Source organism: Myotis lucifugus, unplaced genomic scaffold (genome assembly GCF_000147115.1).
Source record: "Myotis lucifugus unplaced genomic scaffold, Myoluc2.0 scaffold_42, whole genome shotgun sequence".
NCBI lineage: Eukaryota > Metazoa > Chordata > Mammalia > Chiroptera > Vespertilionidae > Myotis > Myotis lucifugus.
The window spans coordinates 6372375-6396329 of record NW_005871090.1 but is presented as its reverse complement, the minus strand read 5'-3'; the positions used below and the strand labels follow the sequence as shown (position 1 = coordinate 6396329).

The 23955-nt window shown below is 45.3% G+C and overlaps 1 protein-coding gene across 1 annotated transcript in view; it reads left to right on the top strand.

Moving 5' to 3' along the window:
* Positions 1–16157, top strand: part of KIF16B (kinesin family member 16B) — a 276668-nt gene extending 260511 nt beyond the window's left edge. The window contains 1 exon segment of the mRNA XM_006087971.3: positions 15019–16157. Within this exon segment, the coding sequence (XP_006088033.1) occupies positions 15019–15177 (159 nt within the window). The 3' untranslated portion in view covers positions 15178–16157.
* The last annotated feature ends 7798 nt before the right edge of the window (positions 16158–23955 follow it).

Sequence of the window (23955 nt, the reverse complement as noted above, 5' to 3'; positions counted from 1 at the left end):
CCCAACTCCCTAATCGGCCCTGCTCTAAGCCTGACCAGGGGCTGCACCTAGGGATTGGGCCTGCCCTCTGCCACCAGGGAGCAGGCCTAAGCCAGCAGGTCGTTATCTCCCGAGGGGTCTCAGACTGCGAGAGGGCACAGGCCGGGCTGTCACCGGGCCTCTAGTCCTATATAATAAAAGGCCAATATGCAAATTGACCGGATGTGGGTGACAGGGCACAGGCCAGGCTGAGGGACCCCCCTTTCCCCCCCGAGTGCACAAATTTTTGTGCACCGGGCCTCTAGTTTATATATATTAAAGGATAATATGCAGAGTGTCCCTTAGGGAGTTTGACGGGAGACTGGGAGTTCTATCACTCACTATGATGTGCACTGACCACCAGGGTGCAGCTCAGAACGAAGGAAGGCCCCAGCCGGCAACTGGGGAAGGGAGGCCCCGACCAGCAGCCAGAAGGCCCTGATCCGCCCTGATCGCCAGCCAGGCCTACTCATGCACGAATGTCGTGCACTGGGCCTCTAGTCAATTATATTTATTTCCATGATGTTGGTACTGTTCCTCTTCATACACTTTCTTTGTTGCAACAGCCCAAAAGACATATTCAGAATTACTCTTGTGATGTGTATATTTTAAGAACCACAGTCTCTGTGTTATCTCCACTGAGTTCTCTGTTCTCTTCTTATATCAACATTTGGGAATCATTTTTTCTCATGTAAATTTTAATTTGGCTTTCGTTTTTAAATATATTTTTTTATTGATTTCAGAGAGGAAGAGAGAGGGAGAGATAGAAACATCAGTGATGAGAATCATTGATTGGCTGCCTACTGCATACCCCACACTGGGGATCGAGCCGACAACCCAGGCATGTGCCCTGACTGGGAATCAAACAGTGATCTCCTGGTTCATAGGTCAATGCTCAACCACTGAGCCAAACCAGGGCTGAATTTGGCTTTCTTGAAAATGCATCAGTTCCCTTCACTCCATTAATTTATATTTGTTCCCCAAATAAATTGTGCTTTTCTTATATAAAAGGTGCTCGTGGTGGCCTTTGACAATGAACCTTCATACTGCCCTCTGTTGTCTTTGTAAACACATCTTCATTTTAGAATTCAACTAAAAGTGACGGTCCCTTTTTCTTCTATATATATCACATGTTTCATAATGGTAATGAACCATGGCACATGTTGCAGCCCTTTGAGACAATATTGGGGAAATGGATAAAAACATCAGTTTGTTCAAATTCTCTACAGTTTTCTCTTTCTTATTTGCCTATGAAAAGCTCCCATTCATTTTTAGATAAACTTATTTTTATTCCCAGGAATTCATTACATTGCCAGTACATTTACATATGTGATATTCATTTCAGACAACCGAAAAAGAAATGAGGGCTTTCTCTAGTCTGTTTTCTAATTTAGATCACCTGTTTACTATATGAGTAAAGTTAGGAAATTGATGTTGAAATCAAGAAAACCTTTGTGAATTAGAGTTGAAAATGGTAGTAAATGAAGCCATCACCCTGTCTGCATGGATGTTTTTGGCCAACTGGGAAAAGGCAGTGGGTCATCGGGCTTTTATTTCGGAGCCCTGAGGATGAGTGCTATGAACAGCAAGGGGACTCTGTCTGCTCTTACTGAACTCCTCAGTCTGGGGTACTTATGCTTTTTGGTTTATGTCACTGCTGATTTACCATTTCTTTTTCATTTATAGTGCTTATCTTCCACTTCACAAAATTGCGTTTATTTGCAGTCCCTCGTTTGAAAAACTCGGGCATATCCAAATAATAGCTCAGCCAATATAAACTGACATTTCTTATTTTGAAAGGCAGTTTCCTTGTGGCAGAAACTGTGGATGTCAAATTAGTCCAAATTAGCCCATTATTTCTTAGGCTAAATGTCCCAGAGCATTTTCCAAGATCCTCTAACTAGTAGGATTTCCCTTTGATCTTACAGATCTTCTTTCTGTCCACATTTTGCCAATACTTCTTTCTAGTCCTTTCTGCACTACTTCCACCTGAAAACAAATGGATGCTAAAAGTTTTGAGGACTGGAAGACTGATGCTTACACAGTTTCAGGTTCATTTGATGTTTATCACAGCCAGACGGGAGTGTCCTTGGAAGTCCATGTTTGATCAACTGCCTAATCAGCTACATTCTTCACCACTGTTCTGCAGCAATTTCTCAGATGGTAACAGAGGGTCAGGACAGTTTTAAGAGTTTCTAAAGTTTGGCTCTGAAGCATAAATTAAGATTTGATAGACTTCTTTCTTTCCAGTCATTTAGTAAACTTCCCTGGTTCAGGAGAAAGGAGACACTATAAACCTGTGAAATTTTGCTACAGTGTAAGATCCTAAGGAAAAAACAATACCACTGTGCTTCAGGAAGTTCATGGTTTTGGTATATATACAGTGGGGCCTTGACTTACGAGTTTAATTCGTTCGGAGACCGAGCTCATTAAGGAGCTCGTTAAGGAGCTCATTAACTCAAATTACTCTATCAACTCAATGCAAAAAAATCGGCCGACTCAAAAAACTCGTTAGTCGGGACACTCGTAAATCAAGGCCCCACTGTATATATTTTAGATGCTTAATTCTGTAGATAATATCTGTTTGGTAAAGGAATTTTTCTATTTTCCCTTTCTGGTATGAAATCTATACCTACCCCATCCTTTTTTAGAATGAGAGATGTTATATTAGAGAAGTTTTGGCCTGGCTTTTCTCCCTGCTCCACCTTCCCTGACATCATTCACCTCAGTCATTGTCCCCAGTGAAGGGGATCATTGGTGCAGATGATCCAAATCCCCAGCTAATCCTCTCAGTGGGGTGGGGTCACAGGCCCACCACTTGGGGCCACAGTTCTCATCACACCTGGGGCATGACCATGGCTTCCCGGGATTGAGGACAGTGCGTAGACAGTGGGGAGTAACGCCCAAAGCAAGAGGATAATCTGCAAGGCAAACAGTCCCACAAGGATTATCAGGAGCCCCTGACCCAGACAACAGAAAGGGGCACTGGAGCTTTTCTCCCGGAGTCTCAAGAGCTTACCCTCTTGCCCTAGAATTCAGAGACAGAGTGTTATTCTGATGGCTCAGGGCAAGGCCAGCCAAAAACAAACAAACAAAAAAACCACACGTGATTGTAATACAAATGGCCGTAGGTCCTACAGTAAAGGAAAGGATTGTTCTGTTCAACCACAGGTACAGCCAGGGAGATAGTCATCCAGGATCCTACAGCATTGCACCCTATCCAGTTCTGGGTTCTGCTAACAGGGAAACTTTGGGAGGCCAGTAATTAATATGCAACTACCTCTTGATTCAATTCTCAGGTTTTCCAGAACCTGGTTCTTTGAATCTGAGTTTAAATACATTACAGCCAAGAGGTACTAGCCAGCACCATTGTTATTTCAAAGTCTGTCAGTCAAATTGGTCACTGGGAGCCGTCATTCTATTTCAAAATGTCAGGGAGCTCGTTGAAGGTTTATACCTACAGGAAGGAATCATGAACTTAGAAACAAAGAAAAGAATTTTGTTTTTCTCCAGATGGTACTTTTCAGAATCTCAGTAGCCAAAATGTATCTTAAAATGAGCTTTGGGGGAGGCGGGATAATGAATTTACCTGATACATATGACCTGATTTTTAACTTATTTTAATATGATTCCCCATTTTGAAAAACAGGTTAATTTATTTTATATTATTTTTTTAACTTTAAAGCAACTCTTAAACTAAAGGGTCTGCCAATATCTGATAGGAGATGACCTGGGATTCTTGCTGTCTTCTCCTTTCCTTTGAAGGGGAAAGCATTCAAGTTAAATATTTCCACATTTTAAGCCCATGTGTTTTTAAACAAATAAAAGAGGGGGGAAATGAACAGATTTGCAGATGAGCTCCCTGAGGAGAAAGTATGTAGAATACATATTGGGAATTGGGATCTGCCCTGAGCCCTTTATAGAGGAGCTCATTTAATCTTCTAATCCTAAAATGATAATAAAATCAGATGAGGAAACTGCAATGCAGAGGCGTTCAGGGACTTACCCCAGACCCCTGTGCTGTCATGCCCCTGTGCCCAGCGTAGTGGCTGCAGAATGACTGAGTTTCCCTCCGAGATGGCGTACAGTGCGGAGACTACACCAACCTTGTGGTTCAGATGCATGCTGTTGCTATGCATCTGTGTTTACTGTTACCCATCTCTACCTAGAGCCAATAAACAGAAGTCAAAGAACTGGGGTGAGCCCCAGGAACTGGGCTTCTCCCACAGGGTCCTCCCATATTTTGCTTCAAACAAATGAAGTTTAGAGCAGGGCCTGTCAGACTGTCTGGCAGCTATTTGTTGACTCTGTTAGAGCTGATGTGTGCTGTCAATTCTGGCTCACAGGTGCAGCATAAGCTCAGTTCCTCTCTCCCCCTCCATGAGCTGAAAAGATGGGACTGCTATTGACTTGTGCTGGGGAGAAAAGCTCAGCCCGCCTCCCTGTCTAAGCAGATTCAGGTGTTTCCCAAGTGGCTTGTTTGTGGAGGCTCACCCTAAGCCTGCTGGATGGCCAGGCTGAGTCATCATAATCATTGGAGCTACTTAATACCCCGAGCTGGGACATCAGCCTGTGAAAATTGAATAGCACATGGGCTTTAAATGCACATCCCTTATAAAATTTTAAAGCTTGCTGGATTTTATTAGAATATTTGAACCAGACTGAGTATATTACATTTATGAGTCCAACTGATGCAGGACCATAATTATTCAACACAATATGCTTATGTCATTAAACTCATAAAGAAGATTCTCTGAGTCACTGTAATGAATAGTTCTGATTCTGTAATCACAGACTAACATTTCACCCTGATGAGTTTTAACTGGGAGCTCTCAGAATTTTCTATAACATCAAGGCTTAAATGCTGTATTTTGCATGATGACTACTTCAAGTATTTACTTTAAAACCTAGGATAGATAGCAAAGTACCTGCTAAGACAGAATTATTCATTAGAAATACGAAAAAGGTTGGAAGAGGTTGGCATGAAGTAGAATAGGACTGTAATTGATGACTGGTCATAAATTATAAATAAAAACCAAAGAAAGATTGTTTCATTCTGCTTTGACTAATTTCATTTATTCCCTCATCTCTTACCTTATTCTCAAACACATGTATTTTGTATATTGCTGTGTGATAAACTACTTCAAAACTTGTGCCTTTAAAGCAACCACCATTTGATTGGTATGGATTCACTGGTTCTGGAATTTGGGCAGGGCTCAGCTGGGTGGTTCATTTTTCCAGGGGGTGTCAGGTCAGGCCACTTGTATGGCTGCATTCTGATCCTGCCTTCACTGAGGACTGGGCCCAGCTGGGGCGCCAGAATCTGCAAGGCCATTTCTTCACTCTCAGCACTACCTCCAGTGTATTCCCTTGGTTAAAACATGTAATGGGCTCCAACCTGAAGGCTTGGTAGTACTCTAATGGTCCAAGAGAAGAGAGGTTCCCCAGGGCACAGGACAGAACCCCACTTGTGAGAAATGGTACAGAGCTGCTGACTCAGTGAGCAGTGCGTTCCAGGAGTGCACACCCTACTCTGAATGGGCCACACATGGTACCCAGGCCAGCCCGAAACTCTGCTTCCCCACCATGAGGCTTTGTACATGCTGTCGCTACTGCCTTGAACAGACCTCCTCTAGTATCTTCCTCTAATACCTTCACCTCTTACTTTTTACTCACCCCTCAGGTCTTAGCATAAATGTCACCAATTGCCAGGACTGGGCTGTATGTCTTTTTTCTGTGTGCTCCAAAGCACTTCATTCTGTTTTCTTAAAGCCATACTAGAGGCCCAGTGCACGACATTTGTGCACTTTGGGGGAGGAGGGTTCCCCCAGCCCGACCTGCACCCTTCTGCAGTCTGGGAGCCATGGGGGGGGGGGTAGAGAGATAGCTGGCAGTCGGACATTTTTAGCGCTGCCGCGGAGCAGGGAGAGGCTCCTGCCACCGCCACTGCCAGCCATCAGCTCGACTTGTGGCTGAGTGGTGCGCCCCCTGTGGGAGCACACTGACCACCAGGGGAAAGCTCCTGCATTGAGTGTCTGCCCCCTGGTGGTCAGTATGCATCATAGCGACTGGTAGTTCCACAGTTCGGTCAATTTGCATATTAGCCTTTTATTATATAGGATTTTAATTGCTGCTTCACCTGTCCACTCTGAAAGGCCTGCAGGTTTCTTAGGACAAGAACTGGTCTTATTCACCACTTAATTCCTAGCAGCACGAGCATGTAGCTCTCAATAAATAGTTGCTGGGTGAAGGAATAAAGCCTGAAGAAAGAGGAGTCAACAAAGACCAAACCTTTATCCAGTCCTTAAAAAATAAGTAGGATTTAGATGCTGGAAGCAAAGCACCAATAAGAACGATCCTGAACAGTGGGCCAGCCCAGGCTCCTGGTCAGGGCAGGCACTGTCTGTTTTATTCAACAGCTGACACCCAGTGCCTGGCACACTGCTTCCTGTAGAGCAGGTGTGCAGTAACTATGTTCTGGATAAAAGAGCTGCTTGAATCAAACTGTCCTTATTTATCCTGGCCAGGTATTGATTAGAGCAGTGGTTCTCAACCTTGGCTGCACATTAGAATCACCTGGGAATCTTTTTAAAATCCTGATTTCTGGGCCTCATCCTCCGGAAATTCTGTTTCTTTGTTACTAATGTTGTGGCCCCACCCCATAACAAAGAAACAGAATTTCCAGAGGATGAGGCCCAGAAATCAGGATTTTAAAAAGTTTCCCAGGTGATTCTAATGTGCAGCCAAGGTTGAGAACCACTGGATTAGAGCATCATCCCAATACCCCAAACTGTCCTAATTTCATCAGAGTGTGTAGGATGTTTTGGGCATGTTGGGAAAGCAATCCAGCATGTCTGATCCAGTGGAGACAAATTTTAGGATAGCCAGAGAGAGAGGTGTTCAGACTGGAAATTATGAGAGTTTATCATGAGGAAGACTTGACCAGGTGAATAATATTGATTCCACTGGGTTGACTCGTGACATCTGGCTAGTAGTGACCAGACCTCTCTCAAGTCTAGAAATATCCTAGTGTGTCCTTACCCAGCCCTGATCCGTCTTCAGAGCCCATCAGCCGATGATGAATTTTTCTAGGGCTTCAAGGTAAATGAAACCTCTAAGTCCTATGAGACTGATAGTTGTCTTTAAGCTGCCACTTGTGGCTAATGACTTCTGGAAATGAAGAATGCCATTGAACTGTCTTCCCTGTTAATATGTCACAATGGAAAGGTGGATAAAGCCCTATTATATTTTTAAAGACCATTACAATTTTAATAATTTCAATGATTTTAAATTACATTGAGGATTTATGTTAAAATTTTGAAAAATAATGAGGGCTCCACAACAATGAGATGGCTGGGAAAATCATTAGAATGACACAACTAGTGTGATATATTGCACATGAAATAAGCAGTAGGCTGCAGTTGCAGTCATGAGCCCTATTAAAATTGAAACTTTTAACATAAGACGGCCATGATTTTATCCCCCTGCTAATTAAAATGGAAGGAAGGGGGCCAAAGATAAGAAGTTAAGGTCTTTTAAACGTTTCTGAGGCTCTATTCGCATAGCCACATCTTCTAGAGACCCACACACAGTGGTTGACTGAATTCAGGGTAAATTCTGAGAGCCTACATGAGCATGGTATGGACATCCTCAGAGACAAGGGCTGCCTTTACATTTACACATTACAATTCATGCTGAAAGGATTGCACTATGAGAATTATCTTAGGCCCTTCTCCTGATTGAGGAGCCAGTCATTTTGTCAGTCTCTTATGGTCTGTTGACCTTGGCTAAGTTGCTGCCTCTTGGGATCTCAGTTTCTTCATCTGCAAACAAAGGATACCCATACCTGTCCTCCTCCTCAGCATGTCAGGGCTCATATAAGCTCATGAACTAGGAAATGCTTTGTGCAAAGTGTTTGCAAACCCAAATCCGGATTAAAGCCCCCCATGCTCTCCTTCAAGTCCAGCTGTTCCCCACACAGAGCCCTCCACATACTGTCCTTGCTCCTTGTTCCCACTGTCTGCTGGTTTTAGACACTATTCTTCCTCCCTCCTTTCCAGACCCTAGACCTGAAAAGAAATGACCGCAAGATGGCAGGGGCCACACCATTTAATGCCCTGTGGATCTCACTGGGTGTTTGCCGGGATGGACTATAGAGCATGTGACCAGTCCCTATGATCAGACTAGAATTTCATCTAGAAGCCCCCGAGGTGAAAAGCACCCAGCAGAGGTGCTGTAAAGGCCAGCTTTTACCAAGGCTGTTCCAGTAACTTAAGTACTTGTCCTGTCAGCCAGAGCTGAAACAGAAATTGTGTTGTAGGTCACACATGATGAAACATATTAACATAATGACCTTCATCAAGGGTGTCTAAAATGAAATAGCATGTACCAGCACATTATATTCAATTTTTTCCCTAATACAGTGTATTGATTGAGGTACTAGGCTAAAACTCTAAAATAATCAACTAAATTCTGGCTGAATTACACTGTGAGGCGTGTGTCTCAACTTTTAGAATTCAGTAACACAGCTAATAGATCATATTAGCCTGTGTTTTGGTTCAAAAGATTAATAATGTTTATTTTTTTAAATATGTTTTTATTGATTTTTTAGAGAGAGAGGAAGGGAAAGGGATAGAGAGATTGAATCATTGATGAGAGAGGAGCATGATTGATCAGCTGTCTCCTGTACACCCCCCACTAGGGACCGATCCCACAACCCGGGCATGTGCCGTGACCAGGAATCCAACCTCTGACCTCTTGATTCCTGGGTCGATGCTCAACCACTGAGCCAACCGACCAGGCCTCAAAGGATTCATAATGTTTAATTGTTGCATTTTGAAGTGGTGTTGGAATTTTAAAGATTGGTGTGTGTATATCAGGGTTTGGGGCTGAAGCCTTCCAGCTGCACACTTGGCTGGGATGTACCACTAGGATGTACTGACCACGGGAAAGTTAGTCACAAAGCCTCCTGGGATTGACCTGTCCTAAGAGGGAGTGCCTGGGCAGATGCCTTGACCTGACAACCAACTAGCCCGGCCAGGAGCTTGGGTGTGGTGTAGGTGGAAGGTTTCCTCTTATTCCTGACTCATGTCCACTGGCTTCCAACTCCCCAGGGGTTTTCCATTCACTTGATTGCTAAGAGTAGAAAATGCCTGTGGCCATTGTAAGCAAATAGAGGTATCAACTCCTTGGCTTGGAAAAGGGCAGACCAAGGCTCTCCTACAGCTACCTCTCCCCCCACCCCCCCCCACCCCTCAGGCCCCTGAGCTTCTTACACTTAAAATGCTCTGTGGCTCCCAAGCTCCTCAGTGTGGGAGGGGAATGAGCAGAGCTGCCTGGGACTCCATGGAGAAGATAGAAACTCACAGGAAATGTCCATGTCTGTGTGGACATTAACTCTGGAACCCGGTGCCCTGGTCTCCTCTCCCTGAGAACACCATCGGGCCCAGGAAAGGCAGCGTATCTGCCTAAGCAGCTGATGCCCAGTGTAGATGGCCTTGCCCATTGAGAGAGAGGGAGCAGTACTCAGGAGAAGGTGCCCGTTGGGAGGAGAGGGGATGGGGGATCCTTGGGCAGTAGCCTGGAACTCCCACTTCTGTGGTGGCCTTTGGGACATTACTTAGCCTCCTGGACCTCAGTTTCTTTTCTAGAAGATGAAGATAAGCATGGTTCCTCCTAAAGTTGTTGTGGTAATTGAATGAGATATGCCATTACAAGTTTTCACTCTGCCCAGAACTTTGCAAGCCCTTGATAAATGGCCTTTTCATAAGAGTAATGAGATGACTGGTCACCCTGGGGTGTGCATGCAGAAGACGGTGCTAAGGGAATACTCAGAGGGGTCTTGGCAGGTAAGAGTTAAAGGGGAAAATGTGCCACTTTGGAAAGCAGGGATCATGAGCCTGTTAGGGAGTGTCTGACCATCTGTATGGCCCTCATCCTTCCATTGGTCTCTCTTGGCCTCCTCTTTAACAACTCATAGTCCCTACAAGATTTTTTCTGTGTTGAAGGGATTTTAAAGACACATGTCAGTTTAATGCTTTGGAAAAGACCCATGGACCCGTCTCTCCCTGTTACTTCTACGCCCTGCTCAGTGGAACCTGCATAGATTGAACTACAATAAGCCCACAGCCTGTAGAAGAAAGGACTTTATGACCACAGGGTACATAGCATCAATACTGAAATACGCCTTAAAGAGTAGCCATCTAAATTTGACTTCCTGAAAGTATTGATAAGAAAAAATCATATACTTCACTGTTGGTCCACGTGGCAAAATTAAATAACCTACATAAATATCTAATATATTTCTTATTCTTAAATCTTTTTGCCAACTTGATAACTCACGAACATTCATTGTTGTGCTAGTTCCTTCTCTCCCCTGTGTCTCCTATCTTTCCTGTCCCCTCTACCCCAGCCCTTCCTCTCTTGCCCTCCTCTGCCAGCCACCCATCTCCTGTGGCCTGTGATCCTCTTGGCCGCTCCTTTCCCTCCATCATTCCCACAGACCCTCTCCTGTGTTCCATTTCCTGATTTGCAATCCTGTTGAAAGAGATTTTTCCTCTGACTCTCATCCTTCAAGTGTCTGAGGCAGGGCTGATATGTTGCACAGCCCCAGCGGGTGCGACCTCTGTTCATGGTGGCCCACATCCAGGGTGTTTAACAGAGTCGGGTGGGACACCCATCACCAGGGTGGGCGGACTTTGCAGGCCTTCTATGGTCCCTAATGGCTACAGATACTTAAATATGCCTGCTGCTGTTCTTTTTTTAAGGGAGAAAAATGCCATGTGGAAGAAACAGAAATTGGATATTGGATTTTACAAACTCTTTTCTTACTTTGCCCTTATAACCCTGATAACTCACTTAAACTCCTAATGTTCTTCGAGTTTTATAATTATCCTTTATACAGTGTGCTGCCCTGGGGATGTCGTGTGGCACCTGGACTTATGTTTCACGTACCAGGCTGAGTGGGATGTCCTTGGTGCACAGTAAAGGGAGGGCTTGGGCAAGAAGAACTTTAATCTTCTCCCTTCAGCTATAGATGCCATGGAAAACATTTTGAGCACAAGCAGCAAAAATTACGTAAATATGTGTCTATTTAAGTATGCATTTTATATATAATTACCATGTATATTGAGTATCTATAATAATAAAAGCATAATATGCTGATTAGACCGGACATCCTTCCGGACGACTTACCAGATGAAGCTGGGGCTGCTAGGGAAGCCCGGGTCCCGGAGGGAAGCTGGTGCCAGCAGCCAGGGGAAGGAAGGCCTACTTTTGCGCGAATTTTGTGTATCAGGCCTCTGGTATAAAATAGAGTACTAGTACATTGGCTGATCTTGGATTGAGCCCGAAACCCTAAGGTTTTTTTGGGTGTGATTTTTGAGGAATAGTAATAAACTTGACTCAACAGCCACCATTATATGAAGTAGATTTCGTTATTTAAGACGAGCTCAGACAAAAGAACCAAATCAGCTATGGTTGTATGCCCTCCTGCTAAAGTTAGTCAGTGGGATGTTCGCACTGGAATACCATATAGCAGTGATAGTGAACAATGTACAGCTACGCCGAACAGTGTGCGTGAATCTCACAAACATTGTAAGCAGTGGAAGCCAGGCACAAAGTGTACATGGTGTGAGTCCATCAATATGAAGTTCAAACACTGGTGAAACCAATGGAAGGCGCCAGGCATCAGGAAGCAGTTACACTTGAGGGAGGTTGAGGAGGCCAGTGTGCCAGGGATGATGGGGGATTACAGAGGAGAATGAGATGCTGTCTGTGACCTCCACACCCTTCTGGAATTTCAGTTCTGCCTTCTGTCCCCAGCCCTAGACCTAGTGCTTTGTCTTTGTCATTCCCCAGAAAGAGTTTGCCCAGCCCATTTCAAGCATGTGGCTCTGGACACGGCCAACTGCACACGCCTCACCTCACACAGGTTAGAGCACTTTGAGGTTAGGCAGAGAATACATCCTACTTGGAGCATATCTTTGAGCAAGGAAGCAGTCGGTATAAAGGAAGCCAAGGCTGCTGAATTACACAAAGCAAAGAAAAAACTGTAATGTTTACAAGGGAGGCAGATCCTTCCTTCTGGAGTTTTCATCGAGGCATGCTAATGAGCTCATTTAAAGAAAAGGGCATTACCTGCAGCTGGTTTACTGTTCCCTTCCGGTGGTGGTGCCCTTCGTAGGGAAGGTGTCTCCAGTACTTTCTCTTTTTCTTTTATTTATATTCTTAACTTTCACTTCTCTCTTCATTATACCCTCCAGGTTTTATTGGCCCTTTAAGGGACCCCTGCTCTGGGAACTAATTATGACAAATGTTGAGACAGCATCTGTTCCCAGTTTTCAATTCCTTCTATTCTGTTAGAATTCATCTTGAAGGCGGCTTTGCCGGAGCGTTAGTCTGCAGTTAATGTAACCTGCAGGGGCCTGGCGCAGGAGCTGGGGACCGCGGAGGAGCTACCGGTACTGAGGCTACACCTGCGTAGCATCCCAGGTCTCCTCACGCCTTAAACTGCGAAGTTGCTGCAGCTCCACACACCGTGGACAAGCTCCTCACCTTCCTCCTCAATCATTTCACTCCCGCCCTTCCAAAAGCAGTCAGTTGCGCACCTGCACTTCATTGCAAGCATTGGCTGGTCAGGTGTGGGCGGTGTTATTGACTAGAAAGGATGTTGGATGGAATTCGGGTTCCTCTAAAGTGGATATTCACTCTCAGCTTCCCTCCCCCAGAAAAACCTGAGGTCAGGTTCCTGTTTACCTCTGATGCAAATAAGTACTGGAGTAAGGTCTTCATTGTTTAGCAGTTGGTTTTGGCACCTTCTTACCTTAACCTGATGGCTGTTTCAAGAACCTTTCCAGAGAAATTACCATGAGACCAGTACGCTAGGATGCTGAACAGTAAACAGAGTCTGAGTTAAAACACTCCTCCTCTCTTTTTTTAAAAAAATATATTTTATTGATTTTTTACAGAGAGGAAGTGAGAGGGATAGAGAGTTAGAAACATCGATTAGCGAGAAACATCAATCAGCTGCCTCCTGCACACCCTCTACTGGGGATGTGCCCTTGACCGGAAGTACATGCCCTTGACCGGAATTGAACCTGGGACCCTTCAGTCTGCAGGCCGGCGCTGTATCCACTGAGCCAAACCAGTTAGGGCCACTCCTCTCTTGACTACTAGCCTTGCTCATCTTCCTTACAACAGTTTCCTCACCTGACAATTGGTATTACAGTAATAAAAAGGTAATTCCAGGCACAGTAGGATGATACCATAGGATTAGGTGACTTAAGAACATTTTGGGGGCAGTGCACATGTTTATTTTGCTTTGGTGGTGGTTTCACGGGTGTACACATGTCAGGACTCATCAGTTTGCACGTTTGAAAACCGTACAGGTCTTGTGAGCCAGTTATACTTCCATAAAGCCTAAAAGAACAGATGTGGGAAGATTTTTAGAAACTATAAGTTACCTTACAAATGTTAATTATTAGTCATCCTTGTTATTGTTTTTTGTCTGTTTTTTTATAAGTGCAGCAAGGATAGTTATTGAGCATATGGGCTCTTTTTAAAAAAATATTTGTTTAGAGAGAGGGGAGAGGGAAGGGAAGGGAAGGGAAGGGAGAGAGAGAAACATCTAGCTGGGAGTGTAACATCATCAGCTGCCTCCTGCACATGCTCCCACTGGGACCAAGCCTGCAACCCAGGCTTGGGAATCGAACAGGCAATCATTTGGTGCATGGGACTATGCCCAACCAACTGAACCACACTGGCCCAGGGCATCCTTGTTATTCTTTGTAAGAGGGTAGCTAACAAATTTTCCTTTAGCAAAATGTCTTCTTTCAGAAATAAATTTTAGGTTGGCAGTTCACAGAGGTTACTGAATTCAACTTACTCTGACAAGGTTTCTCAACTGGGGCACTATTGACTTTTGGAGCCCAAGGAGTCTGTTCTGTGCGTTGTAAGATGTTAGTCTCATCCCTGCCCTTCCCCCACTCCTCTTCCCCTCCCCCCCCTCCCCCGTGACAATAAAAGTGTCTGCAGACACCCTGCTTCTCTTCTGGGGCAATTCACTGGGGTAGGCCTAGGCCATGTTGCTTAGACACATTCTTTCTGTTACTCAAAGTCTGTAATTATTATGTTTAATCTCTAAGTTTGTGACAGGACTGTTTATATTTTTTAAACAAACTGAGACAATAATAAAGGGTTAGTCCTAACCACCCCCTCTTCCCCTTTTCCTCCCACCCCCACCATCTGCCTCTGTTTTCTGTTGTGGATAAGATTTGCCTGACCTGAAATATTGTAACTGTTTTTGGTGTCCTCTTTTCCTTTAATGCCTCCTGCCAGCACCCACACCTGATTCCATCCCCAGCAGCTCCGGTCCTAGTCTCCCGCAGGCTTTGCTGTGCAAGGCGGCCGATGCTGGGAGAGACAAGAGCAGCGGGGGGCAGGGGAGAAAAAGGGCCCAGAGCAATTAATCATAGTCAGAATTTCTTTTCATGGATGATTACAGGATTTGCAAAATGATCTGTAAATATTAGGAGGGATTGACCCTCTAGGCCCCCAGTACTTCTTTTCCTTATTTATTAGAAGGATCCAAGGCACGTGCTGACTGTCCCGTTCAAAATCCCAGGCAGCAGCACAGTTAGCATTGTACAGATGGCTCGCTTTTCCCCCTTTTAATCATCTGCCTACTTAATGAGTAAGTCGGGGGAAATTACTCTAAAAAAGAAAAAGATATTAACTAGTGACAGTGTTGCTGACGCCTCTGGATGTGTCTGCAGTGAGGCCTGAGGCTGTTGCTGTGAATCCGCTCTGAGCCAGGCCCGCCCCCTGCATAAGGGATGTCATGGCTCCGTGTCCTCATGGCCCGATGACAGCAGAGGCAGCCGAGGACATTTCCCAGGTGCAGTGTCTAATGACGGCGACAGCTGGATGGGAAGTTGTCTCTGGACATCTCTACTCCCACCAACGTCCTGACCAGGTTTTTAACTCTTGTCTCTTCCCCAGAAATACCTCAGGGACTTTTTCAGCGTGATGCTCCAATCAGCCACGTCCCCCCTACACATCAACAAAGTGGGGCTGACGCTTTCGAAGCACACCATTTGTGAGTTCTCGCCATTCTTCAAGAAAGGAGTCTTTGACTACAGCAGCCATGGGACCGGGTAGAGCTGGGGGTGACAGGACAGCGGAACCACCACTGCAGTGCCTTCTCGTCGAAGCGGGCCTTCGGGTGCGGGGCAGCCTCCCCGGCAGGGTCGGGCCTGCCTCCCGCCTCCTCTCCAGTCGTACCCAGTGCCTGAGCGTGGGGCTGGCGTGCTTTGCTTGCGCATGGTGTCTCTGACGGGTAACTGTTACTGTCCCATTGTGGTTGAATCGTGGCCTTTTCCCCATAGTGCTTCCTTCTCCTGTGGTGAGATGGACGTGGCTTGAGTACCTTGGGTTCTCTGAGACAAGCCAACATGGGACCTCCCAAAGTGAGTGGCTCACCAGACTGCCCTTAAATGACTTTCATCTGGTCTGAGTCAGAATTTTTGTATAATACCTAAACACTGATGTTTACACAGAATTTCAAATTCTGCAAAAGGGATTTTCAGTCCAATCACGACTGGAGTCTTCCATGCCTGACAAACTGGATGTAGGTGACGTCACTTAAAGCTTCTGTAAACCCATACAAATAGGATACTTGCTTCATCTTGAATATTCATGAAATTTTTCCCAAATGTAAATGGCTACTGTGCATTCTCAAGCTTCCTCCACTAATCACAAAATGCATAGCTGAAGGCATATTTTTAAACATAATTTTGTTCACATTTTTGTCATAAAATCTACTGGATCTTTAGCTGGAAACCTAGAATTTGCGGTAGCTGATTAATGATCCCTAAATTACTCAGGACTTAATGTAGCATTGCACATTTATGTACAGTAAAACTGCTTTGCTTTACTAAAGAGAAAAATGTAAGTAGAAAAATATATATGTGGAATATATTGAAATGTATATAATTTTACCTACAGATTTATATATGTACACACTCCTGTACAATAGTTTTATCAAAGTATATAATCATTCACATAAATTTATTAAAGGTACTTGCTTTTCAAAATTTAAATGGAGCTGCTGTCAATATTAAATGAAGTTATGGAATGTATTATGTAGCTCAGTTTATTTTAAGTTTGCAACGTGATCATTTTTACAGGTCTGTTTAAAAACTTATCTAACGTACAACAATTCAGTGTCTGTGTTGCAGAAGATGCAGTTATAATAATGATTGAAGTCACAAATGAATGGGTAACAAAACATGTTTACATTCAGTCTTCTAGAATATGCCTGCAAAACAGAGCTTTCCAACTTGAAAAATATATTTAAAGATGCGATTATCCTGACAAGGGGGAAACTATTATTGCACTAATTAGATATCGTAGTTTAGCATGGAAAAAAATGAAAAAATGTTTTAATTGCTATGGGAAGACTAGCTTTTGTCTGCAGTTTGGATTACAGGCATAGGTTTAGGGGCAATTTCTACTAGAGAATGTAAACCTAGAGATTAAAGAATAAAAGCTGGGAGATAGTAATTAACCACAGGTCATTTATTCAAAAGTAATCAAAGATTGTCCCTCATTTGCTGAGTAAATTGGAGGGGTTTTGTTTTCTCAACTGGCCAGATAATCTACCTCCTGCCCTTTTGGACCTGCTCTGAGGCCAGGCTTATGGCAAGCATTTCATTAAAATTACGCAGGGTACAACAATAACTCGGCAAGAATAAATAGACATGTTTGTGCGATGTTTAGCAATCAGAAGATGCTCATCTTAAATAATTAGTGTTGAGTTTAGAGTTCAAGTCTGGCTGGCTCAGGGTCAGGCCAGTTATAAGTGAGCCATTTCACGCCTCTAAGCCTCGGTCTCCATCTAAAAACGAAGCTGTGGTATCAGATGATCTGTGGGTTCCATCCCACCCCATGGGTACAGCCGAGGGAGTAACCACGTCAGTGGGGACTGTGCTTCAGTCACAGGGACTGTAACTTGCTTCGGTTACAGGTGTGTGCGTGTGAAATGCAAACTCTAACCAGCCTTGAAGGCAGCTTATTTAATCTGAATAAAACATGAGGGCATCGCAAAAAGCCAATAAAAAGTTTCATCTAAACCAACAATGGAATCCCTTCTGGAATACAGATAAGACAGATGACAGAGTCAGGATGACAAACTCGAAGTTTCGATAATTTGGATTCGAAGAATTAAAAGAAAATTAGTAAACATGTATTTTATTACTTGCAGGTGCCTCAAATAAGAAAGATTAAGCCGACCATGTTCATCACTTCAGACTGAGGTGCCATAGTCAGTTGGACAATCCTAAGGAACGTAAACCGAATTCTTTCAGTAGTTTTAGCACGTCCTGCCAGTTGTTGCTTACACATTAAAATTTGTGCACCAAATTTGTTTATCACCACAAGTGGTATAGCAACCTCCAGCCTGGCTCTCACACAGACCTCTCCGATTCTGAAATTAGACTAAAATTCCCCCTTGTGATTAAGGACATGTGAATTGGGAATAACCAAGTCCTACATGGACACCTAGAAGATTCTCTGGCCCCTAATGTAGAGATGCTTTCAAGGTACATGAGCAGGGTACGCAGGCCCCGGGCCACTTCTGTTTGTACTCATATGAAGAAAGAGCTAGTTCTGCTCCATTTGTCCCTCAGAGCTCTAGGCAGCATATGCTTCAGTGTCTGGGCAGAAGCTTCCACAGCCTAGAGCATCTGGGAACTCGGAAGTGGAGCTTCAGAACTGCAGTCCCCAGCCTCCCCGCGGGGCACATTGGTGTTCTGGGTTCAACTTTTAAAGGCGATTTCTCCCCTGGAGGACAGGTCTCCCTTGGCACACAGTCCCAGGTACGCCCACCGTTTCCTCTGTGCTCTGGGCGATGGAGGCCGTGTTGCATCACGTGTCTTGTCAGTACTTGTTCTGGGCCTGCCACAGGCAAGCTTCATTTCTCAGAGGTGACAGCTCCAGCCTAACAGGAGAGAGAATATTCAGTGACATCCTGCTTTCCAGACAGTCGTGTTGGCGAGGGGTTTCAAGTACGCTGTCTCACAAATGTGTACAATGATGTCACTAGTCCAGAGTGGAACATTTCTGCCACCTGCCACCCTTGTCCTCCCAGGTTGTTGGTCTTCTTCTCCTCCTCCTCCTCCTTTCCTCCTACTTCTTTTCTCCTCCTCCTCCTTCTTCTTTAAATAACCAAATCAACTGTTTCAATTTAAATTATCCTGACAGGTGATTTATGCTTTGGGAAAACTAATTAAAGACCGTCCGTTTATCTAAGGAGACTCATTCCTGACAAGCGAAGCCTGTATATTCCTGCTTTGAGAGCCAGGGCTCTATCCACGTGCGGAAGAGGACCTGGCTACCGACTTGCTTCCTCTGCTTAGAGTGCTTTCCTGATGATAGTATGTTAGGTTGAAAATGACTCTGTGATGCTCAGGTTTTTAATTCCACACATACAGAATTATTTCCAAGTTGAAACCAATCCATCCATTTCTTATTATAAATTCCTAAAGCATCATATGTCAAATTAATCAATGGTAACTGGGAATTTGCATTAACCGGGCTCTGTTGGTGTTGGCCAGGCTGTTCTCTTCATAAATCTTTTTTATTTGGGGACCCAAGAGAACCTCGTTACATTTTTTATTTCTTTTATTGATTTTTAGAGAGGAAGGGAGAGGGATAGAGAGAAACATTGATGAGATAGAAACATCATCGATCAGCTGCCTCCTGCAGGCCCCTTACTGGGGATCAAGCCCATAACCTGGGCATGTGCCATGACCCCATGACCGGGAATCAAACCAGTGACGTCTTGGTTCCTGCTGAGCCACACCAGCAGCACAGTGAACCTTGTTGCATTTTTAAATGATGGGAGGGATAGGACAGAAAGGCAGTTGACTGAACTGAAGGGATTCAAGGACATGAGTTTATCTTTGTTCCCTGCAAATCACATTTGCATGTTCCTCTTACTGAGGAATTACAAACACTAAGCTCTGGCATTGTCTCCTCAGGTTTCCCTACACCTTTCTAGAAAGTTCTCCCTTCTGTGAATCTCTTGCAGAATGACAGAAGACAAAGCATCCTTTTTTGAATATACTTATTTGGTACCCTTTTATTTGAAAATGTAATAATGAGACTTTTTTTCCTAAGGGTTACTGCTCCAAAAACTGACTCTTCTATGGGAATCTGAGATTCATCAACTTGGTTTTGCTTCTTCTCCATTCAGAAGGCAGGATCTTCCCCATTTAGGGAGAGACAAGTAGATGTGTTTGCAAAAGATGCACAAGCCACCTCTCTGTGAAGTTTGAGGTGGGGAAGTGCACTAGGCACCGGATTGGAAATGCGTAGAGGAAAATGCATCAGCAGAAAGCACAGAGTCATAGGCTTAATGTTACAATGCTGTTGGGTACCCTCAAGGCAGGTCACCAGAAAGAGATAAATCTTTCTCCAGAATTTAAAAATAGAGGGGGGAACAATGTGAAAATATAATTAAACATCTTCATTACTTGAGAGCAGAATTATTTTCCTCCAAGTGTCACGAATCCTTATGCACAGTTAGTAACTGCAGAAATGTCAGTGTCTTTCCTCTAGCGCCTGAAGATGTGCCTGAGAGCTTCTCACTCAAGAACAGTCTGCTCTTCTGGGGCCCCTGCTTCCGCTGGCCCTGCAGGAAGGAGGGAGGTGGGAAGGGAGCGCGGAAGGAAGATGGCAGCTGCTTTTTACAGCTGCCAGGGAATAATCTTCAGAGAAAAGGATCACAGTGAACAGTAATACCAGTCTGTGCTGATTACCAGCTTTTTAAAGATCTGCACTTCGATTGATTCTAAAATCTCTTGGCTTTTCTCCTGAAAACAAGGTAGAAGCCATACAAAGTGGGAGTGGGGGGAGACTTGCCACCTTCGATGGCCTTTTTGTATAGTGTTTTAAGCCATCATTTCAATGAATATAATAAGAAAGGTTGATTCACAGAGGGTACAAGCCTTTGGTTGTAAAGTAATATTAAAATACTGGCTATTTATTCTCTGCAAGCAGATGGGGAAGGTCATTTCGCATGTATAAAGGACTTCCCATGCCTGCTAATCTGAGGGCAGCAGCCTCGAGCTCCCACGTGTAGATTTCCTAGTGAAGAGCTCGTGGCCAAAGGCTGCAGTGCTCCTCAGGGTCCGAGGGCAGTGTCCCTGGGTGACTCCTGGTCTGAAGAGCTGGCGGTCCTCTGGGCTCACCGTTCTGCTGGACACGTTGCCCCTGTGTGCAAGTCTGAGCAGAACACTGGTGCCAGGCAGCCCAGCTCCCACTGTGCACCCCACCAATGCAGTGCCTCCCCACCTCATAGCACCCAGTGTAAGCCATTCTTTGTTGCACTTACCCCCTTCTTGCTCTGTCCGGGGGGCTGGACTGTGGGAGGGATGAGCACGGGGAGGAAGAAAACTCATAGGTGACGATGACGCTTGCTGTCATGCCACGGGCACCGCCTCACCCCCCACCTGCGCTGGGGATGGTGAAGAGAGGATCAGAACAAACGCTGGCCATTCTTATGACTCCAATGGCCAGAGCTGTGGAGTTCCTAGCTGAGACAGAACATGGCACAGAGAATGGAGAGCAAACTGGCTGTGTTCTCCGCGCTCCTGGATGTGAGAGAACTGGCTTGCCCTGTGGTGCCCCACACCTCACCAGTTAGGCATTCAGCACATCCTCCTGAACATCTCCTATGTCCCACACAGGATGGCCCCACACGGGTGAGCAGCGTGGCCAAGGGCCTGCCCTCAGGGACTCTCATTGCACTCAGACACACACCAATAATTGCACAATCTCATGCCTGCAAACTGTGATAAATGTTCCGAAGGAAGAGTGGAGGGTGCTGGCAGAGCCTGTGCTGGAGAAATTAATCTGGGAGGCTCCCAGGTTTCTGGGAGCAAGTGGCATTTGAGCTGAGATCTGAGCCATGAGAAGTGAGCACGGAGGTGGCAGTGGGATTGCCCTAAATTAAGGAAAGAGCGAGCAGGAGGCGGAAAGCCCATCACAGCTATAACCTGAAGAGAACATCGGAGAGAGTGACGGGATGGAGAGGGGAGGGAGAGGGCAGATGAAAGGGCCCCTGGAAGGTTGCTGGTCAGAATTTTGTAAATGGGATCGATCATTTTTCTCCTCAGTTGCCACTGTTTTTGGAAGAATCTTCCTGGAGGAGGAATATTTTTATTTATTTGTGTATTTATTGTAGCTTAACAATCAAATTTTATTGCTTTATTCATGTGGTGCCTTTGCAAGGCACTGTGGTATGGGCTAGAAAACTTGGACGGATTCCTGAAGAAACCTTGGAATGGCACATGAATGATGAGATGAAAAGTCTTCCTGAGGCAGGCAGATTTACTGAATGGTTTTTAGCCAGGGTATGGCACATCAGGAATGAGTTCAGGTTAAATTCACAGGAGAACGGAAACATCTTCAGATCAGTCACTTCTCATGCCCATCCTGATATTTTCAATAATCTGGAAAATTGCAGAACCACAAACAACAAACATGGAGAGAGCATGTGACAACTAGGGCTCATCCAATAGAATTCCATGTACAGGGAGAAACGACTTCCTGATTAAATATAAACGACCAAGGTACAAGATCAGGGCCAAGAGTTCTGCCCTGTGACTTTGACCTTTGCTATGTTGCGGGTCTTGTAACTTTGACCTTTGCTATGTTTGGGGTCCTGAGATTTCAGAGGCTCTTGCCATCGAGAAGCATGATCTCCCCAGACCCTCTGATGTCCAGCAGGGTGTATCCAAACTCCTCCATGCAGTAGCCAACAGGCCCAAGAGAAGTTCCTGTCCTCTTTGGGCTCCTACCTAATCCTTGCTTTGGAATCAGAAGAACAGGGAGCCCCACACAGGCACAGCTGCCCTGAAGCTGCATGGAGCTATGGGCTCAGTATATGACAGATCAGCAATTGCCCAGGGACACTGTGTCCTCCTTAAGCCTGAGGATGCCAGCACCTGCAGCCCCGCCTGTACGTCAAGTCATCTCACTATTTTTCTGGGCCTGAACATAGTCATTTTAATCTCCCCCATAAGAGAAAAGTTTATCTTTTTAGACTAAACCCATAGCCTGTAACTCATCCCTTGGATGTACAGAGAAGCCCTTTGCTGGAAAAGAAAGAAAAACCTCCTCAGCAACCCTGAGACTGTGTGGTTCAGTGAAATGGGTCAGTTTCTATTGATCAGATAACTCATAGATGGATGCTCCTAATGCAGGGCTTCCAAAAATGTCAGCCTGCTCCAGTTTGTAAGAATTCAGGGCTGTCATTTAAAAGGACTTGAAACAAACTGATCAATCTCAGAGGGAAGGGTGAAAGATTAACCAAAGAATTTATATGTATATATGCATCATCCATAGACACAGACAATAGTGCGGTGAAGGTCTGGGAGGTGGGCTGGGGTGGAGGGGGTCAATGGGGGAAATGGGGACATCTGTAATACTTTTAAGAATAAAGGTAAATATTTTTTAAAAGGACTGTTGCTCTTCATGTGTGAATTCACTAGGCTATTTAGAGAACCAGCTCTGCTGGGTACAAACAGAAAGGGGCCTTCTTGGTCTCCAACAACACTGTCACCAAGTGGGGACAGACTGCCATTGGCTATGGCTGCAGTCATTGATAATCTATATATATAAAATATATATATATATATATATATATATATATATATATATATGCCTAAGTGACCATTATGATGGAACGACTGGAGCAACTTTGGACTGATGAGAGGGCACAGTCTTCTCATTGCCACGTGCAATTCCCAGCTTGGAGGGCAGGGCCATCCCAGCACAATTATAGCCAACAGCTGTAGTTGTAAGCTTGAACCTATGGTCCGACATGAGGCCCCATGTGCCTGAGTGATGTAGGCTTGATAGAGTTCAGGTGCATGTAGTTGAGTAGGATTGAAACGCACAAGAATGTTGTAAACATCTTGATCATGCCCTTACTTTGCCTCATGGCATCTGCTATAAAATAAAGACACGGCTTGTGGGCATGGCCGCTGTCTCTCAGAGAAGCAGCATCCCACCGAGACCCAGCTTTCATTCTCTTGTCTGTCTTTTCTAAGCCTTTCAGCCACCCCCACTCAGGTTCACCCTTGGCTGTGCTGGCGCAGCACACCAGTCTCTATGATGCACACTGACCACCAGGGGGCAGATGCTCATTGCAGGAGCTGCCCCCTGGTGGTCAGTGCACTCCCACAGGGGGAGTGCTACTCAGCCAGAAACTGGGCTCATGGCTGGCAAGCACAGCTGCAGCAGCGGGAGCCTCTCCCAACTCCACACCAGGCTGGGATGAGTGCGAGCAGTGTGGTGCCTGGCCCGGTTCTGGCTCCTCCCTGGCCACCTGCCTCTTGGCACACTGCTACATCCCTCGGGGGATGTCTGATTGCCGGTTTAGGCCTGATCCCCACAGGCCAGGATTGGGCCTAAACCGGCAGTAGGACATCCCCCGAGGGTTCCTGAATTGGGAGAGGGTGCAGGTGGGGCTGAGGGACTTCCCCCTCCAGGGCACAAATTTCATGCACCGGGCCTCTAGTTTCTTATAAAAACAAGAGGCCATCAGGGTCAAGACACATCTCAGGTGAGGAGAAGGTGCAGCAGAAGAGGGAGATGGGTTGTGCTGAGCCTGCGGGGAGGGGTGGAGAGAGGGGAGGACCATGGCTGCATGGAAGATGCTGTGGATCTCAAAGCCAGACCCCGGGGATTTTTCTTTGCTGCTGCTGGGGGAAGATCTGGCTCCAAGGCCTCCTTCCTCAGAGTCAGAATGAGTGTTTTGCTGGAGGTAGGGACCCTTCAAAGGCCGTCTCCCTAAGTAGCTTTTGTCCAGGGATTAATCTACAAAGTTAAAGCAGAGGAAAGAGGAGGACCATTTAGGGCCTTCTAGCT